The following is a 19,082-nucleotide window of genomic DNA, read 5'->3' on the forward strand; positions in this document are numbered from 1 at the left end:
CTTTACAATTCTGAGCAATCTCTATGTACTTGAAAACAACCCTCCCCGACAATCTTTTCACATGCCATGCCTTTTACAACAGAAGATTCATCATATCTGAGCACAATCCTTGTTTCTTCCTATCTGCTCCTGAAAGGTGACAAGTTATTTTAAGGTAGATTTCGTGTCTCTCTTAGTCTCTGGCTTTTGGGAGCAAAGTTCTAAGAGAAATTGTAAAATCACAACCATCTAGAGATAAGACAGAAATAATATCTAAAGGTAGAGCTGCCCCTCATGGCAGAATAACGGAAAAAATGATTGCTTATAATCTGCAAGAACTCTAGGTGTCCTTTGTTCAAATGTAGACTGTGTGATGCCATCAATGCAAATTAGTTGTTCGTAGTAAAAGACACATAGCACCTCTCACTTCTTACCTATATCATCCAGATGGACGTGTAGTTGTTGTGAGTTCTCCATGCCTAGGGAATTGACAGCTTGGACCCATACCAAATACTTCCTGCTGCCTTGCAGTGAGTCAGTGGAGATCTTAACATAGCTTGAGGCAAGATATTGTTGTTCTTCTTCTGTCTCCAAACTATTAAACAAACAAACAAACAAACCAACCACAGGTTATATTTACTTTGTTTCCTTGCTCCAGAAACTTTGAATGCTATGGTTTTCACCTGATTTTAGGACTTGACCTGTTACTAGAAAAAAAAAAAAACCAAACTTAATTTAATCTGAAGTTTTAAAAGCAAATTCAAATGAGGCAGGTGCTGGCCTCAAACTCACAGAGATCTGCTTGGTTCTGCCTCCTAAATTCTGGGATTAGAAGAGTGTGGTACTATGCCTGGCTTTTTCCTTTCCCGAGACAGGGTTTCCTGTAGCTCCCGCTGGCTTTTAAACTCCCGACACCATTGAGGATGACCCTCAACTCCCGATTCTCCTGAGTGTTATATTACAGGAATGTGTTCCGGCACCCAGTTTATTCAGCGTTGGCAGTTGAACCTGGGACTTGTGCATGCCAGACAGTCTTCTATTAACTGAGTCACATTCTAGCCCCGAAATTCTTATTCTGAGAAAAAGAAACACTCCAGAGATCTGCACATTACCCTTCACAGGGGATGGGTGTTAGGGGGGGGTTACCTGCACCTTCACTTTACTGTAAATTATGGTGTTTGAGCTTCAGTGTTGAGGCAACCACCGGCCAGATTTTTTTATTTTTTTCTTAAATCTAACACCATCACCTGCTTTTCTTCCAGGAGACTGCTTTCATGCGATCATAAGGAAGAGTTAAAGTTACAGCTGTTTCATGCTTAGGGTTACATTCTAGGTTCCTTATTACTGCTTGCCTGTTTAGCAACTGCCGAGTTTCTGCAGCTTCATAAAACCTTAGCAAGAATCAGAACTTGATCCATGTGACGGGCTCTCAGAGACACAAATATGACAATCAGAATTTGATGCAAATGACATGCTACATGAACATAGATATGAGAAACTAGCCTTAGGCTCTAACCAAAAAAAAAAAAAAAAAATCCAAACAAACAAAAACACTTTCATGAATTAAAATACCACAGAAATGTTTTGCCATTGGAAGGCTCTCTCAGACTAACAGTCACTGGGGACATGCTACGGGTGAAGGGGCCAAATAATGTATCTCTAGTAACTTAGGCCTTAAGTGCCAGTGCTGTCCCGCACTACCTCTTGCCTTTCACCAGCAGCAAAGGCATCCAGAGCACCATGTGGGTGGGAAGAGGTAAGAACTATCTATCATGTTGGCTAAGTATATAAAGCATGGGCCTTAGAGACAGACAGAGGCTCAGCTCCTGGCTAGGACCTTTTATACATTATGAGACTGAGACAATTTACTTAGCCTTGACACCCTTCAATTTATTCATCGGTGAAATAGGAAAGATGGCATCACTGTGATCATGAATGAAAGTAGATGCATGGCAAGAAAAAGCCAGGAGTAGATAGATGGCTTAGTGCCTAATAGAGGATTCGTTAAGTTATAGGAAGTAAAAAGGGACTTCTAATGTCACTTTTATGAATATAAATGAAATTTAAAAATTAAGACTGTATCTCAGGCTAGCTTTGAACTCTTAATCCCCCTGCTTTGGCCTCCTAAGTGCTGGGGACTGCCATTGTGTATATATAGTTTGTATCTGAAGTTAAATTATGTCTTGGGTTTATATATTTACATAGGTGACTTATATTCTTTCTGAAAGAAGAGGAGTCATAAGAATATCAATAGAGAGCTCATTGGAAAATAGGCTAACCTGTGTTAAATAAGAATTCAACCATGAAAGCAAGACAGCTGCAGCTATGCTTAGTGGTAAGCGTAAGTGTTAAGTGGGACACTTTTGACTATTTTCCAGTTAGAGAAAACCACATTCACATTCTTAACTGGTTTGTGGCTAATTTTCTTACCACACATACTGAGACCTCAAGTCTTATAAGGATAAATACATGGGTTACTAAGGATGTGACCCAAACAGCGTGAGGAGAGCTGCAGGTTACAAGATAGGGCTCAACAGTTAAAAATGCTTGTCTCCAAGCCTAACAGCCTGCTGGAAGCAAGTTGGGAGCAGAGCCTGGTGTTGGTTTATATTCACCTTGGACGTCTAAGAGGAGCTATTGGATGCCAAATGATTATGAGCTTGTCGGACTTGCTAATATCTTTCTCCTCCTTTGGTTTCTAGGGTTTACCATATGCCTGGAAGTCCTGAAACAGGAAATAATTATTTGCTAAATTGGCTTGGCTGGTAGAATGGAGGCCTATCATTCATTCATTACATGTCCTACAACTTGTTGAAATTGTTTTTTGTTTGTTATTTGTTTAGCATACGTGTATACTCTCAGGTACAAATACCGAGATATGGTGGTCAGAGGACAACTTTGGACTTCGGTTCTCTCCTTCCACCGTGTGGTTCTCAGGAGTCAAACTCGGGTTGTCAGGATTGGAGGAGACAAGGATTTCCAACTGCTGGGGGATCCTGAGGACTCCATTCATTCATTTCTTTTCAAAAACTACTAACAAGTAGAAGGCACCCTGCGACACTACTGAGTTTCACAGATAAAATGCCTATGTATAAGGGTCTGCTAAAGACATCGGAGACAACAGTAAATAGATCTTAGTAACAGAGGTCAATCTCTTTTCCAACAGCACCTGTGATAGGCAGCAAAACAACACAAAACTCTGTGTGGTGGGGGCAGGGAGGAAGAGAGTTCTTGAATCAACAGACTCAGTTCTGTTTGACAAGGCCCTACCCTTGAAAGATTGCCTCTCTTCTACTGAACAAGCAGGTGGGCCAGAGTGACAGGCTTTTACAGTCAGTGTGGTCTTACTGGAGCCTAGAAAGAAGCCCATGAGCTGGAAGTGAAACTTTGCCTATGCTGATCTCTTGCTGTTTGGCTAAATAGAAATACTCTAAGAGGCCAGGTCTGCACAGACTTTTCGCCTGCTGCATGCTTGCCACCTTGCCCTCTGCATTTAGTGTAACTCAACTTTTTCTTGGAGGAAAAAGGCCCTTGGGCAGTTTGTCAGAGGGGCAGGCTTTTCTTAAACATTTTTTTTTCCAAATCACTACTGTATTTCTCATGAGATAGAAGATGATTATATATGTGTTTGTGCTTACTGGAAAATGCACATTGAATTGGTTAGAAGAAAACATCAATTTTCTATAATTTTCCAATGCTTATTTCTTCTTAAAGAATTTATTAGCTGGGTGGTGGTGGCCCATGCCTTTGATCCCAGCACTTGGGAGACAGAGGCAGGCAGATTTCTGAGTTTGAGGCCAGCCTGGTCTACAGAGTGAGTTCCAGGACAGCCAGGGCTACACAGAGAAACTCTGTCTCAAAAAAACAAAACAACAACAACAAAAAAACCAAACAAAAAAAGAATTTATTTCTATTACATAGTATTTACTATGTGTGCGTTCATGTGGGTATGTGTGTGCATGTGCCCATAGAGATCTGAATTTACAGACATTTACAAGCCATTCGACATGGCTTCTAAGAATCAACTTTGAGTATTCTGGAATAATTTAACTGCTGAGCTACCTTTCCGGCCCCATTGCATTTTCTTTAAGATATGATGCAATTACATTGATCTGGACTCCATCAATTCAAAATACAGGTTGGGTTTGCCAGAGTTTAATCTAAAGTTTAACTTCTTATCCCATGTATTCAGGACCAGAAGTGTTAGATTTTAGATTTTTCCGCAAAATTTTGGAATATCTATGTTCAATAGTTATAACATTAATCTTTTCTATTAGAACACATCCAACATAATTTTCTAGATTTGTACAAAAATAACCTGAAAATGAATTGTATATACTACTCTGTACATGACTGTTATTGCTTTATTAATCTTTTTACTCTTATATAAATCAGGCTTTGGTATAAGATCAATCACATCAACTTACACAGTTAATTTTGGGTGCAACATAATATTCTAATAGCCTTTGATATAAATAGTCTGATTGATGTCCTTCCAAATTCACATGCTGAGACCTAGCAATGGGTCTCAGCAATGGGTCATTTTCATATGTAAAATTTAGCCTTTAGTCCAAGAGTCTTAAGTGGCTAAGCTCTTAGATGATGGTGAAGTAATGATGGCTTCACACTCAAGGATGATGCTAATTCCTTATGAGGAATGGAGTTGGTTTTTCACCATTCATGGGAGGCCTTGCAGAAGATACTGCATATGGGAAATAGCTTTTGGCAGACTCTACTGGAATTTTTGATCTCAAACTTTTCAGCCCCTGGCCTATATGCAATAAATTTCTGTTTCTTATCAATCAGCCAGTTGCTCATATTTTGTTATAGTAGCATAAATGGACTAAGATATCTCTTATTTCATCATTGCTTTAATAATTTTCTTCATTTCACAGGAGGCTAAGAGCCATCCAACCTCTCTGAAGTCATATAGAAGAAGCAAAGGACAAACAGTGTTAGGTGGCAGCAGTAGTAAGGTTCCTCTCTAATGCCTTCTGCCAGGTTTCTGCCTGGAAGAGTAGACAGATGCATGGTTCTGCCCAGAGCCATGGAGGAGAAGACCATGGGGGGTGTCTTTTCCCTTTCACCACTTTTCCTATCTGAAACTTGAATTCCCATTCAGCTAGAGTTGTAGCCCCTAAATTAGAATTAAAACTCAAAGGTCATGATTAACCATTAATATTTCCCCTGAATTCCCTGCCTTAAGACCTGGAATCATCATACGAGTTGAAAGCCAGAATCACTCAATAAATTAGAACAAGCATGGATTTTGGGGGTCCACTTTAAAGATAAAGAATGCCAATTTTGAGGGACTAAGTACATTATGCTGATCCTCAAAGGAGAATAGGGCGTAAATTTAGGTAACAGTTTAAAGTGGACTGAGCCTCCATTAGGCTCCTGATACCAAGAGAAAAGGATGGGAGGTCAGAGAGTTTGTTGTCCCATGAAGCAGAAAATGGCAATGGCACAGGAGTGATTTTAAGTTCCCTAACCAAGATAGGTGTCTCAGATTTGAGGCAGGTCTTGGTCACTGTTGAATCTACTCTGGAATAGAATGCATGTTTGATAGTGCTATAGAACCTACCTCTTCACATGCACAATATACTTGGTATCTATGTAGGTAGGCTTCCCAGTGTTCCAGGTGCATGTCATGTTGCCTGAGTATTCATAAATGACACATGTCAGATTGCTGGGGGCATCCGGTGGATCTGCAACAAAACGAATCACTAAGAGCTGCTTTGATAAAGTAGCTAGCTGTTAAACTGTCAGTTTCATAGGGAAACAAACTAGGCCTCTTGGCACTGAGAACCCATGGGCTCCTCATTCCACTACCTCTACCTTACAGTGTAGTCAACTTTGACACCAAGCTTTTCTCCTCCTCTCAGTATATTTTCCTATAGTTTCTTCTCCTGTGTGAATGTTAACAAACTCAGGTTGTTCTCATCCAAATCAAGAAAGTCTCCCTCTATGTCTCCAATTCTATCTCCCCTCAGCTACCATTCCACCTTTCTTTTTAAGCTAGATGTTAAAAAATTATTATTGTATGAACACATGTGTATGGTGTATGTGTGTGTGTGTGTGTGTGTGTGTGTGTGTGTGTGTGTGTATTCTGTGTTTGTATACTTATGTGTGTGAGGATTCTGGTGCACATAGAGGCCAGAAGCCCATTCAGTATCTTCCTTCATTACTTTTCATATTACTTTTAAAATATTTATTTTATTTTTTACTGTGTATGTTTGTGTGGGAGTGTGAGATGAGTACAGGCGTCTCTGGAGGTGAGAAGAGTAGGTTGAATACTCTAGAGCTGGAATTCCAGGCTATTGAAAATTGTCCTATGTGGATTGTAGGAACCGAACTTGAGACTTATACAAGATAGTATGTGCTCTTAACCACTGAGCCATCTCTAAAACCCCTCACACTTTTTTGATTTCTTGTTGCTATAGTTATTGTTTTTGTTTGTTTGTTTTGAGGCACAGACTTATACTGAATCTGAAGTTCACTGATTGCCCGGTCTGGTAGACCAGCAAGCCCTCGGAATTCTCCTGTCTCTGCCTCTCCAGTGCTGGGATTAAAGGGAGGCATCACCCTGCCTGATTGTTATATCGGTGCTGGAGATCCAAATGCAGGTCTGCATGCTTTCATGGCAAGTGCTTTACCAACTAAGTCATCTCCCCAGCCCCTCTAGCTTACTTAGAATTTAGTTTGCACAGTTCTACCAACACTACCATTGTTAAAGTGACAGTGACTTTCTATCTGGAAAGCTCCATACTGTCCCATCAGAATTACGTCATTATTACTGAGCAGCAGTTGACTCTCTTCTTACATCCCTCTTCAAGGCTAGGCTCTGTGAAAGATTCTTTAGCTTTTTCCTATTGCCCAGGAAGACTATTTCCTCTTATGGATGATACAGTCTACTTTTCCTTTTGAAAGTTAGCTATTCACATGCAGAACGAACTAGTATTTAGCAGTAAGAGGAAGGAAACTTCCAACAATGTTAAGCCAGACACAAAAGACTGCATGATTTCCTTTATAAGAGGTGTCAAAAATAGTCAGATTCATAAAATAAGAGGTGGAATGATGGTGGTGACCCCTGTGTGGATAGGCAGTGTGTGCAAGTCCACGGATAAGATAGTTTCCTTTGACAAGAAGAGTTCTAGCAAGAGAGTGCTGAGAGAATATAAGCCAATTCAGTGAACACCACTGAAACAAGCCCCTAAATGTGGCAAAAATAAGTGGGTTGTACTATGCATGTTTTACCATCACCACATCAAAAGTTGTTTTCTTTTAAGGGTTGGTATTCAGAGAACTATTTCAAGGCACGCTCTCTCTCCCACATCCTTGCCCACACTCCCACTCACCCACCCCTGTTCAGTTTTTCCTCTCCATAGCCTCTTTTTTTTTTTTGTCTGTTAGCATTTTTTCCCTATAAGAAGCAACACTTTCCTCAGTCTCCTCATCTCCCCTCTCTCCCCTAGCCCAGTGCAAGGATGTCAGTAACTAGGTCCTGTGCACAAGTCATTAGAAAGGTATTTCTAAATGATGAACATATGATAAAGTGGTTTTAAAAGTATGTAACAAAGTGATATAGTGTAGCATCTTCATTAGAGAAAAAGAGAAGGATAAATATAGACACTCCAAAGACAAAGACTCCCAGTTGTTAAACTAGGAGTAGGTCTTGAGCAGAGTGAAGGATTCAAGGGCTTGACAGGCATGCCTATTTTTGCTCAACGAAAGTTTTTTAATTTTTGTGTGTTGATGTAATTAACTTCACTACTGAAATCTGTGTTCAGGACTATAGAGATGCCTGAGTGGTTCAAGAGTATTTGCTGGACAATTATGTAGCCTGGAGCTTAGATCCCAGCACCCACGTAATGAGCTAGGCATGCATGGTATGCATATCTGTTAACCCAGCTCTGGGAGAAGCAGAAACAGAATAATTGTGACTTGGTGACCTTCATTCAGCAGAGCCAAGAAAATGTGAGTCCTAGAGAGACTCTGTCTCTAAGGAAAAAGAAGAGTGACAGAGGAAAACACCCTGTGCCCTCTTCTAGTCTTCTCTCTCTCTCTCTCTCTCTCTCTCACACACACACACACACACACACAACTCAATTGTCTCTTTAAAAGCTACTTTCAAGCAGTGATGGTTACATGAAAGTGCTTTGTAAGAGTCTGGTGAGGGGTAGCATTAAGTTCCAATGAGTAAGTTTCGTTCCCACAAGGTGAAAGAATTTTTTTTTTTTTTTTTTTTTTTTTTTTGGTTTTTCGAGACAGGGTTTCTCTGTGTAGCCCTCGCTGTCCTGGACCTCACTCTGTAAACCAGGCTGGCCTCTAACTCAGAATCCACCTGCCTCTGCCTCCCAAGTGCTGGGATTAAAGCACCACCACTGCTCAGCGAAGGAAATCTTTTAAATTTCATTTGAACTTGAGGAAGGTAAGCATGGCAACAGTACTTTACATCATTCTGTACTCTGGGTAGTGAGAGCTTGTGGATTCTAATAGTAGGATTCTATCATGGGTAGGATGATGGGCTCGTGGGCTCCATGGGTGTTTCAATTTTGCTACTTTCCCCTGTGGTTTTAGGCAGAGAACACTGTTAATTTGAAAAATCACAGAAGTTAAATGTCAACTTCCTGGACTCTGTTTCACACTATTCTCCACGAAGCAAATGGTCGGGAGTGTAAGTGAATGGTTGGCATGAACTCTGTCAAAGACAAAAGTGACAAATCTGCATGTGTGTGAGTGAGCAGTGGATGACACACAATAGTGGGATGCACAGTAAAGAGCTAGAGACAAGTCACAGGAGGAACATCCCATTGTTAGATCTGATTCTGGGTTATAAGTATCCAAGAATAAAACTGGCTGCCCACTTCCTGAGAATACCCTGAATGCACAAAGAGGATTAAGATTTTGTTCTCTCAGCTGGGCATGGTGGCACACACCTTTAATCCTAGCACTTGGGAGGCAGAGGCAGGTGGATTTCTGAGTTCGAGGCCAGGCTGGTCTACAGAGAGAGTTCCAGGACAGCCAGAGCTACACAGAGAAACCCTGTCTCGAAAAACAAACAAACAAACAAACAAACAAACAGAGATTTTGTTCTCTCATACCTACCTCATCTCTCTACACTTATTAAGATGCTCCCTGATCATTTACCAGGAGAGTTATTAATTCATCCTAACCCAAGATTTTTTTTCCACTGAGATCTTTTGAAGGGGCTGGGTCTGTGGTCCTCTTTACTTTGTATTTCTAGTGCTTAGCATATTTTTTTGGAACATATGTAAAACAACCAGTGAAGTCTATCCCATGAATGCCAATTAAAAAGATGGCAATGTTAAGAGTTAAGTTGGAGAGAGGTGTGATGTTTCAGGTGGAGATCACTAAGCACCTGCAGGAGGGTTCAGACCAGGCTTTCCACACAAGAAGCTACTCTGGAGATGAATATTTAAGGGTTTAAGTGGCTAAGAATTCTTTTTATCACCAAGAGTGAACATCAAAGACTGAAAAAAATTAAGGTAAAAAATGTTTAAAAATTTAAGTATTAAATTTAAGTTAAATTTAAGTAAATTTGGTTGAAAGTATTACCTACATGGTTTATGTAATTTGACACTTTTCAATGACCCCTATTTGGACAAATTTCCCATAATATGCTCTCATTTAAGCAGAGACAAGAATCTAAGGAGCATTTAAGATTGTGGACTATAGTGGAAAAGGTGATAGTGGTATTTAAGTGATGGCTCATTAGAGAGACTTTGAAATACCTGGATGTTTCAGGGAAAGCACTGACTCACTGGCTCTCCACCTTTCGTGATGCGTCAACATGCCTGCAATCACTCTGTTCAAAACAGTGCTGACTACTTGGCATCACAAAGCTTACAGAACAAATATCCTGTATCAAAGCGGCCCAGTGAAAGCAAAGTGCTTTCGAGAACACCACAAAACCCCCAAGGCCCCCTTTTTTGACCTAGTTAATAGGAAGGAAGTTTGCCAAGAACCCAGTCCCACTCAGCCCCAAAGCACATTGAGCTTGAACCCAGGAGTTTGAGTAAATTCTTGCCTGGCAGTTGGGTTTGCACACTCATAACCCGAGGTTTCTGTGAGGAATTACATCTCACAAATTAATGATGGAAAGAGTGATGGTGGAGGATAAATGTTTGTCGTAGGCTGTCCTGGAAGGGGAGCACTCTGACGTGAAACACAGCATGGCTCTCCACAGAAACCCCTCAACCAACAGCAGGAGGGTGGCAGCAAGCTATCAGTCGTCTGCACTCCAGCAGGGGGAAGGGACATTAAGGAAAATTTGTAAAATCACATTTGGTGTTGTCTTGGATGAAGGTGCTTCACTAGGAAAACAATCTAGCAATTTAAATTAAAAGGAAGGGACAGGTGCTCAGTGACAACCTGAAATTTAAGGCCACGTTTGCCTGTAAACAGGAGCCTCAACAGTATCTCATCTTAATGGTTCAGTAACATGGTGGTAGCTGTCTTGATTTCTTGTCTTATAAAATCACTTGCTTGATCTCCATCACAACACTGTTTACAGGATGAGGTGCTCTTTGTCTAGGGAACTGTAAATCGGAGATGGAACCGAAAACCAAAGTTGCTGGCTTGCTTTTCTTTTTAAAAGAAGTGATATTTATTTTAGATCATTTTCCCCTCTCTTACTTAAGCTAACAACTCACCTTTCCCTAAAGCTGTGGAGATGTCTCATTTTCCCGCTGAAGGGATCGCATAGCATGTCTACTCATATATCAGTCCCCAAAGGGGAACCAGTGAAGCGCTGACGTATTGAGGGGTGATATGAACAAGTTGTCAAGACTTCATACATCGGATGAGGTATCTGCTTACGGTTTGGTTTTCACAATGTCGGCACCCTTTACTGTTGAGTTCAGTAACGTAAAGCGCAGATAGCAAGTCATTATTAAAGTCTAAAACCTACTTATTCTTTTCTCCAACTCTCCACCTCGTCCTACAGCTATCTCATTTGAAAGACATGCATGCTTTGTCAGCTGCCTGGAGTTAAGTAGGACAGTGGCCTTTTTTTTCAGAACAAGAAAATCTAGTTTTCAGGTGGCCAGTCTCAAAGCCAAGTGATAGTGGGGTCCCATCTGCCTCTTCTTATCTTTGATCTGGAACCGAGGAAGAAACAAGAACTTCATATAATATTATCAAAAGTATGTGGAAAGGGAGCTCTTCTGATCTGTGAGCCCCAATGGCAGAGACGTACTGGAGAATGACTCTGCATTAAAACAGTGAACAGTGGACAAGGAGATGGCTCGGTAAGCAAAGTGTTTTCTGTGCAATCATGGGATCCTCTCTAGCATCCACATAACATGCCTGGTATTGTGCCATCAACTTGTCATCCCAGCACTGAGCAGGTGGAGATAGGATTCCCAAGGCTCCCTGGCCAGCCAGACTAATTTGGTGAGCTTCAGATCATGGTATGAGGCCAGGTCTCGAAAACCAAGGTGAAATATTCCTTGAGAATAATGTCCAAGTTTTATCTCTGGCCTCTGTACCCACATGCACGCACACACACACACACACCTACAAACGCAATCACAGACACATAAACATATAAAAACCAAAAGATACATAGATATTTGTACAAATCAGTACAGGAACTTACACACCTTCACAATATTGTGAATACAAACTGATTTAGTATGTGTTGAGATTGATTTGACTAAAATTTTCTTAATAATGATAGTAATGGTAATTCATAACAGGGACTATGAGACAAGGAACAGGAGATTGTATGAGAATCTCCCTATGTGTGTTTACTTGTTTGTTTATGGAAATAGAATCTCTCTACGTAACCCTGGCTGGCCTGGAATTCCTGATATAGAATAGGCTAGCCTCCAACTCCCATGGGCTGGGATCAAAGGTGGAAACCACCATACCTATCTGTTGAATTTCCCTATGTTTTATCAAAAGCATGCATTTATAAGAATTCAACACTAAATAACTTTAAGTTTTTAATATACATTCAAAAATTTTTGAAATAGGGTGCTTACAGGTACTTTTATTCCACGAAATGGAGGTTGAGGTCAGATAAGCAAATTGCTTTAAGATTACTCACTGGGACCATAGTGAAAACAGAGGTGATTTTGAAATGCACCCTGAATCTTGACTTCAATTTTTTTTAATAGGATCAGCTAGCCTAAAAATTAATGACATTAATTTGGCAAATAAACACACCAACAGAAGCCAAATAACAACCAGATGAAAAGAGCATCATTTAAGCATTTTGTTGTTGTCCAGGCTCAAGTTGATCAGGAATTCACTATCCTCCTTCCTCCTCATTCTGAGAGCTGGATTATAGGTGTATGCTATCATTCTTAGCTAAGAGCAGCATCTCAGCTAAAGAGCCTTTCACATAGACTGTGTTCACTCAGGCTAGTGGGGAAAATTGTTCTTTGGGGGGTATTTGCAATATTTAAAAATTTTGATGTTCACATCAAACCTCCACACTTCTGCCTTCTTTTGAAAACTCAGCAGATCAAGACACACTGGGCCCCCAGAGGTGGTGGCTGTCCCAGTGAGCCCTGATCTTTCTTCTCTTTACAAGCCTCACCAGTCCCTATAACTCATAGTTCACCAACATGACTCTGTAGACATCTGAGCTGAGCCCCAGTTTCAAACCGATCTGATACATAAACTATGTTGATTTGTCTCCATTTTTATGTAAAAGCCCAGCAACAATCAGTTAACCATTACGATATTCTATAGTACTTACGTCCAGAGGAAATGTCTTTCCCACAAATCAGTGTCTCTTGAAAATGACCAGGACATTCAGCAGTGCAATGCATATAGGCATGAGGTTCCGAAAAGCCTTTATACCAAATCCGAGCTGTTGTTCTATTAATCCTTGTGATATCAAATTCTTCTTTGAAGCCATTTTTATAAAAGTAAAGATTCCTTGGTCGGCAGTGCTTAAGGGCTTCTTGGCAATATATAGAAACATTCATGCCCATCTGAAAAATTTCACCAGGCTCAACCCACATGTCACCAGAGCAGTTTATACTTGTGATTCCTGGAAACAAACACATGAAATAATCAATTGTATGCAAAATCTTGTAAGAGACTTAGAGAAGAATATGCTACTGCAGGTAAAACTCATTTTTTCAATAACTAAATGATAATTGAAAAATTGCTGTATGTTTTCTTCAGGTTTTGGCAGGATGCAGCCTTTCAGCTTTTCTCATTGTCAGAGAGCAAATGGAATTTCCTCTTCCATTTTCAGGAGGAAAACAGAGGCATTATGAAACTATAGCACTTTTTTAAAGATGAGACTCAAAAGTAGTACCTGGCATTGCAGAATCCAATTCCATCCTTTTGATACTCAACCAATCTCTGTTATCTTGATATTCATCCAATCTCTTGTTTGTCGGGATATGGAGTGTTTTTGTTTGTTTGAGACAAAATCTACTTTTATCATCATAGTGTGACTATAATGATCATATCTTTACTCTTACAATGAAAAAAGAGAATACTTACTAACCACATAAAATTCAATACTAAATTAATAATACAGAGGAAACATGATGCATTATTGAATTAAAAAGCAAGTTTCAAAACAAGATGATTTGTAAAAGCTCAGCATTGGAAAGAAGCAAATAATGGGTGAATCAATGAGAAATATTAAAAATTGTTAGCAGCAATAATTTCCATGTTAATATTTTTATTTTAAATTATGTATGTCTATGACTCAAGCATAATACAATGGGTGTGTTCCTTTCATGTCACAACTAACTCAAAGCTCAGTAGCAATGCTTGCCTTGAGATACAGCTTCACCAGCCTCCCCTAACAGTAAAGTCATTCATATAAAGTCAAATGGAATGCAGTATTAATAAAAATAAAAGTCTTAACTAAAATAAAAAACCCACAAGTTTTATGAAATTTGTTCTATCTTTTCCTGGAAATACTTGTATTAAAATATATTTAAATCTTATTACAATAAGAATAAAGATGAGTATTTGATTTTTAAAAAGGCCCTTGTACTTGGAATACAAAACTTAAAGAACTAGCTTATTGAGTATGTAGTTTAAGATTTCTTTTTGTTCAAATAATAGCTACACATAAGTTAAAAATGTTTCAATGTGGAAATAGTAGTAAAATAATTACAACATCATTGACAGGAATAGAACCAGGTGCTGAGTCCTGCTTTGCCATGTGTCAGGGACAATGTGACATGGTTTCCTGCCCATAGAACAGAGCCATCAAAATATGGCCTCCCTGAGTGTTGATGGTTGCTGTGCATGTAAGGCTTGTTTGTAGAATCGTGTACATGTTTTCATGTTCCCCCTTCAAGGAATGTCATCTTTGCCAATGGTAATCAGAGACATCACAAGTCCAGGGGACAAGGGCATGTCTATGTCTCAGCAAAATGGCGACAACATGAGTTCGAAAGCATGTAATTTCTTTTTTTTTTTTTTTTTCCATTTTTTATTAGGTATTTAGCTCATTTACATTTCCAATGCTATACCAAAAGTCCCCCTTACCCACCCACCCCCACTCCCCTACCCACCCACTCCCCCCCTTTGGCCCTGGCGTTCCCCTGTACCGGGGCACACAAAGTCTGCGTGTCCAATGGGCCTCTCTTTCCAGTGATGGCCGACTAGGCCATCTTTTGATACATATGCAGCTAGAGTCAAGAGCTCAGGGGTACTGGTTAGTTCATAATGTTGTTCCACCTATAGGGTTGCAGATCCCTTTAGCTCCTTGGGTACTTTCTCTAGCTCCTCCATTGGGAGCCCTGTGATCCATCCATTAGCTGACTGTGAGCATCCACTTCTGTGTTTGCTAGGCCCCGGCATAGTCTCACAAGAGACAGCTACATCTGGGTCCTTTCGATAAAATCTTGCTAGTATATGCAATGGTGTCAGCGTTTGGATGCTGATTATGGGGTGGATCCCTGGATATGGCAGTCTCTACATGGTCCATCCTTTCATCTCAGCTCCAAACTTTGTTTCTGTAACTCCTTCCATGGGTTATAATCTTGTGCTACATAGATTATAAGCTTTTAAGCTAGCTAGGAATAGACAATAATAAATGAGAGCAGGTGAGATAGCTACCAAGCCTGGAGACATAAGTTTGATCCTTGGGCCCCACATGGTGAAAAGGGAGAACCACATTGTCCTCTGACTTCTCCCTGGTGCCATGACACACACTCTATTCCACAAACAGATAAATCAGTGTGAAAAATACTTCAAAAGGAAGTAAGAAATAGACGTGTCAGGTCATGGTAACATATGCTTATAATTCTAGCATTTGGGCAGCTAAAGCAAGAGGGTAGAGATTTTGAGGTCAGCCTGTGTTACACAGCAAGTTCAAGGCTAATGTGCAAAATGTAACTTGGTTTTAGAAAAACAAGCAAAAGAAGAAGATGAGGATGAAAGAGGGAAAGGATGGAAGAGGAAGAAAAATAGGGCAATATCAAGTAGGTCAGCATGAGTTAAGTATAAGGATGGCAGACAGATTTATGAAGTTCTCTATTTCTTTTTTTTTTCAAGTAAATACCTAGCTATTTTAAATAAGTTTGATAATTAAAGTTTAGACAAAACATAATTCCATGACTCATTATGAAACCATTTTTAGAACACATAGAAAAGTGTCAAAAGACTTGGTCACATGTCCTGAGTTTTAGAAATGACTTTTCAGAACATAGTGAGGACAAGTTGGTGAACAGGAAGAGGCAAACACAGATTGTAAAAGAGTAGGTCATGTTAACTTGTTAGTCCTGAGTTTTCTTCTTTCTTTTTTTAGAGAGGTTCTCACTTTGCAGCCTATGCTGGCTTTGAATTCACTTCCATTCACGTGCCTCAGTCTCCTGCATGATGATAATATAGATGTGAGGTACCTTGCCCAGCTCATTGAATTTCTTAATTATTAAATTGGTTAGAAATGTTAAACTCATTGTAGAAGTGTGTAGTACACTTTGAAAAAGTACTTGTAAAACTTTTTGTTTATTTAATGATTAATTTTCTGGTAGACTAATTTTGCTATGTGTAGTAGGCTGTCCTTGAACTCACACTGTAGCTCACTTGGGCCTCAAACTTGCAGCAGTTTTCCTGTCTCAGCCCCTTGAGTGTCAGGATTAAGATGTGTGCCTCTGCACTTGGCTGCTAAAGCTATTGAAATGTAATAACACCGTCCTAGTGAAACAGGATGTATGTCACCTTGGACATATGTCACCTGTATTCTATTAAAATTGTCAGAGTAGAATGGACAATAGTTCTAGACACTGTCTAATGCCATGTCTTATCACAGTCTAGACATTCTCTAACACTATGTCCTATCACAGTTTAGGTACCATGTCCTATCACAGTCTAGACACTGTCTAATATCATGTGTACTCATCATTTGGATGTATAATCAGTCAAGCATCTGTCATCTTTTTGTCTAAACCTTGTGGGAAAGCTGCTAATCTGACTCTGAAGTGTTCAGTTATCTTGCTGAAAGGTTGTATATCTAGATCTATAGCTCCAACATAATTGTGTCCCTGCCTAGAGATGAGCAATATAGTCAGTATGTCAGTATGGTCACAAGCAAGAATGACTTACAAATTTATGAAGCATTTCACATTCAACAGCAACAGCAGCAGCAAGAGAGAGAGAGAGAGAGAGAGAGAGAGAGAGAGAGAGAGAGAGAGAGAGAGAGAGAGAGAGAGAGGAGCAAACAAGTTTGTCACTATTTTGGATCACCTAGTCTGAAAAATGTCACTGACTCTTCAGAATTCTGTGTTGGTATTATCTGCCTCCTGTTATCTGTGTTCTTGCCCAGGAGACAGCTGCTCCCAACAGAAACTCCAAGATGTCAACCATACCCTTGCTTAAATTTCTGCAGTCTCAAAGAACTTGTTTTACTGAATGTTTGTATTAATTATAAGACAGAAATAACAACAGTAAAATAATAGTGTTTAACAGGGACTAAAAGCTTGCTGTAGAGTAATCATCGGTAAGTAGTTCACAGAGCTGCATAAGTAAACGCAAGCTTTGGCTGAGTTATATAACAGTTATGCCAATCATAAAATAGAACATGTCAACTCAAGACAGCCTCCTATGTTGAAAGATTTATGTATGACAGAAGAGTGCCCGCTTGGGTATCTGGGGTTAAAAAAAAAAAAAAAAGAGCAACCTGCATTTGAAAGGAAGTTGGATTATTTTTAGTTTGTTCCATCCCATATTAATTTTTCTCTAATAACTTTTGCATTTTCCAGATATTCTGACATAAGTGCTTGAAAATGATAATCATTCATTGTTCTATTTGTTAAATGAAAATATAGATAGATACACAAAATACTCTACCTCCGTGACACCATCTGAAGAGCACATAAAGGGCTATCACCACATGCAGCTGAAGTGTGAGGTGACTCATGTCCCAAATGTAGTAGAAGCCTCTCATTTCTCTCTGGAGAAAGATGAAAAATGTTTATATTTATATTGTAACATTTTACAGAGATAATGAGCATTACATTGCTCATAATTATTAAATTTAATGGAATCCTTGCATTCAAAATAACAGAAACAGGGCAGATAGAGGTCACATTCTGTAAGGAGACTCATCAAAAGGCAGTTGAGCAGAGCATCAGGGTGGAATGTCAGCCTTCCAGCATCACCGCAGATTATTCTCGGAGATCACTAGATACTTGTTAAAATGTAGTTCCTCCTGTTCTATTGTCCTTCATCAGGCAGCTACTCTCTCTCTGCTGTAACTCCTGATAATCAACAGTTAATGTCTGACTGGTTCATATCTATCATGGTCTGGAAGACCAGTCTTTGATGGACAAAAGTTGGGAAAAGCAGAAAATTTCAGAATTCCTAAAGATAAATGGGTAGAAACTAGAATTAGGCAAAGACATGTACTATGAAAAGTCAAACCTACGGGGGAATCCTTTCATCTCTAGGGCTCAGAAGAGACCTGTGATGGAAATACAGGAAGACACTGTACCAAGCTTGCACCAGGAGACTTGCTCTCCACTCATCAGTTTAGTTGTAGAATAAGTCAGTTGTTCAATAATAGTTATTATTATTGTTTTGGTCAACTTAGTTAAGCTCAAGTTTTCATATTAAAGAACTTCAAAACATAAGTTATGGCTCATCAAACAGCATAAACCACACAATTACACTTTTGTAGCTTATGAATATGGGGAACCCTTTCTTAATTTCTGATAATGAATCTTCCTCTAAGAGGCAGCACAAGCTGTAGAATTGCCCCACCAGACATTAACTGCTCACCAGAGAGGTGAGCATCAAAAGAGGTGCAATTGGCAGTACGAGAGACTTGCCGTTCATCAGTAGCATTATAAGAAAGAATCACAGAAATCATAAAAGAAAGCAATTTGTCCTGCTTCTTTCCGAAGAAAAGCACAGCTGCCTCTATGTATCTCAGGAATTAGGGTCTCCTTACCTCTCTTTTCATTTGTTTGCATTACTTTCTCTCTTCAGAATCAAGCCGCTGCCCTCCTGGCTGTGCTGTCTTCTTTCCCACTGCCTGACTGTTAGCATTTGCTTCAGGCTTTTACCTATGAGGCAAATGGAAATGTCAGCAGAGCCCTGACCTACATTTTCATTTCTTGAAGAGGAACTCGTGTCCATTTCATAATGACTAGTTGTCATGTCACTATTTGGAAAAACCCAGATTACTGAAAGTGAGCTGCCTTGTCAGTGTTTTTTTCCTTGCCTTAATTGAAAACAGAGTCTTCTGCAAGAAGTCAAACAGGTCAATGGTGGTCATGCACATTTTAATTCCTGCACATAGGAGACAGAGGTAAGCAGATCTTTGAGTTCAAGGTCAACCTGGTCTATGGGAGCTCTAGGCCAGGTGGTGGTTTGAATATGCTTGGCTCATGGGAAGTGGCATTATTAGGAGGTGTGGTCTTGTTGGAATGGGTGTGACCTTATTGGAGGAAGTGTGTCACTGTGCAGGTGGGTTTTAAGGACTCTTGGTGTCCAAGCTTCACCCAGAGCAGAACAGAGTCTCTTCCTAGCTGCCTTCGGATCAGGATTTAGACCTCTCAGTTCCTCCATCACCATGTCTGCCTGAAGGCTGCCATGCTTCCCGCCATGATGATAATGGACTGAATCATTGAAACTGTAAGCCAGTC

At 39.9% G+C, this 19,082-nt stretch overlaps 1 protein-coding gene across 1 annotated transcript in view; it reads right to left on the reverse strand.

Moving 5' to 3' along the window:
- Positions 1-18,472, reverse strand: part of Il23r (interleukin 23 receptor) — a 68,924-nt gene extending 50,452 nt beyond the window's left edge. The window contains exons 1-5 of the mRNA NM_144548.1: positions 18,386-18,472; positions 17,284-17,386; positions 12,713-13,009; positions 5,564-5,687; positions 414-574 (exon numbers count right to left, since the gene is read on the reverse strand). Of these exons, the coding sequence (NP_653131.2) occupies positions 414-574; positions 5,564-5,687; positions 12,713-13,009; positions 17,284-17,386; positions 18,386-18,397 (697 nt within the window). The 5' untranslated portion in view covers positions 18,398-18,472. The remainder of the gene's footprint in view (positions 1-413; positions 575-5,563; positions 5,688-12,712; positions 13,010-17,283; positions 17,387-18,385) is intronic.
- Between the last annotated feature and the right edge of the window lie 610 nt (positions 18,473-19,082).

Source organism: Mus musculus, chromosome 6 (genome assembly GCF_000001635.26).
Source record: "Mus musculus strain C57BL/6J chromosome 6, GRCm38.p6 C57BL/6J".
Lineage (NCBI taxonomy): Eukaryota > Metazoa > Chordata > Mammalia > Rodentia > Muridae > Mus > Mus musculus.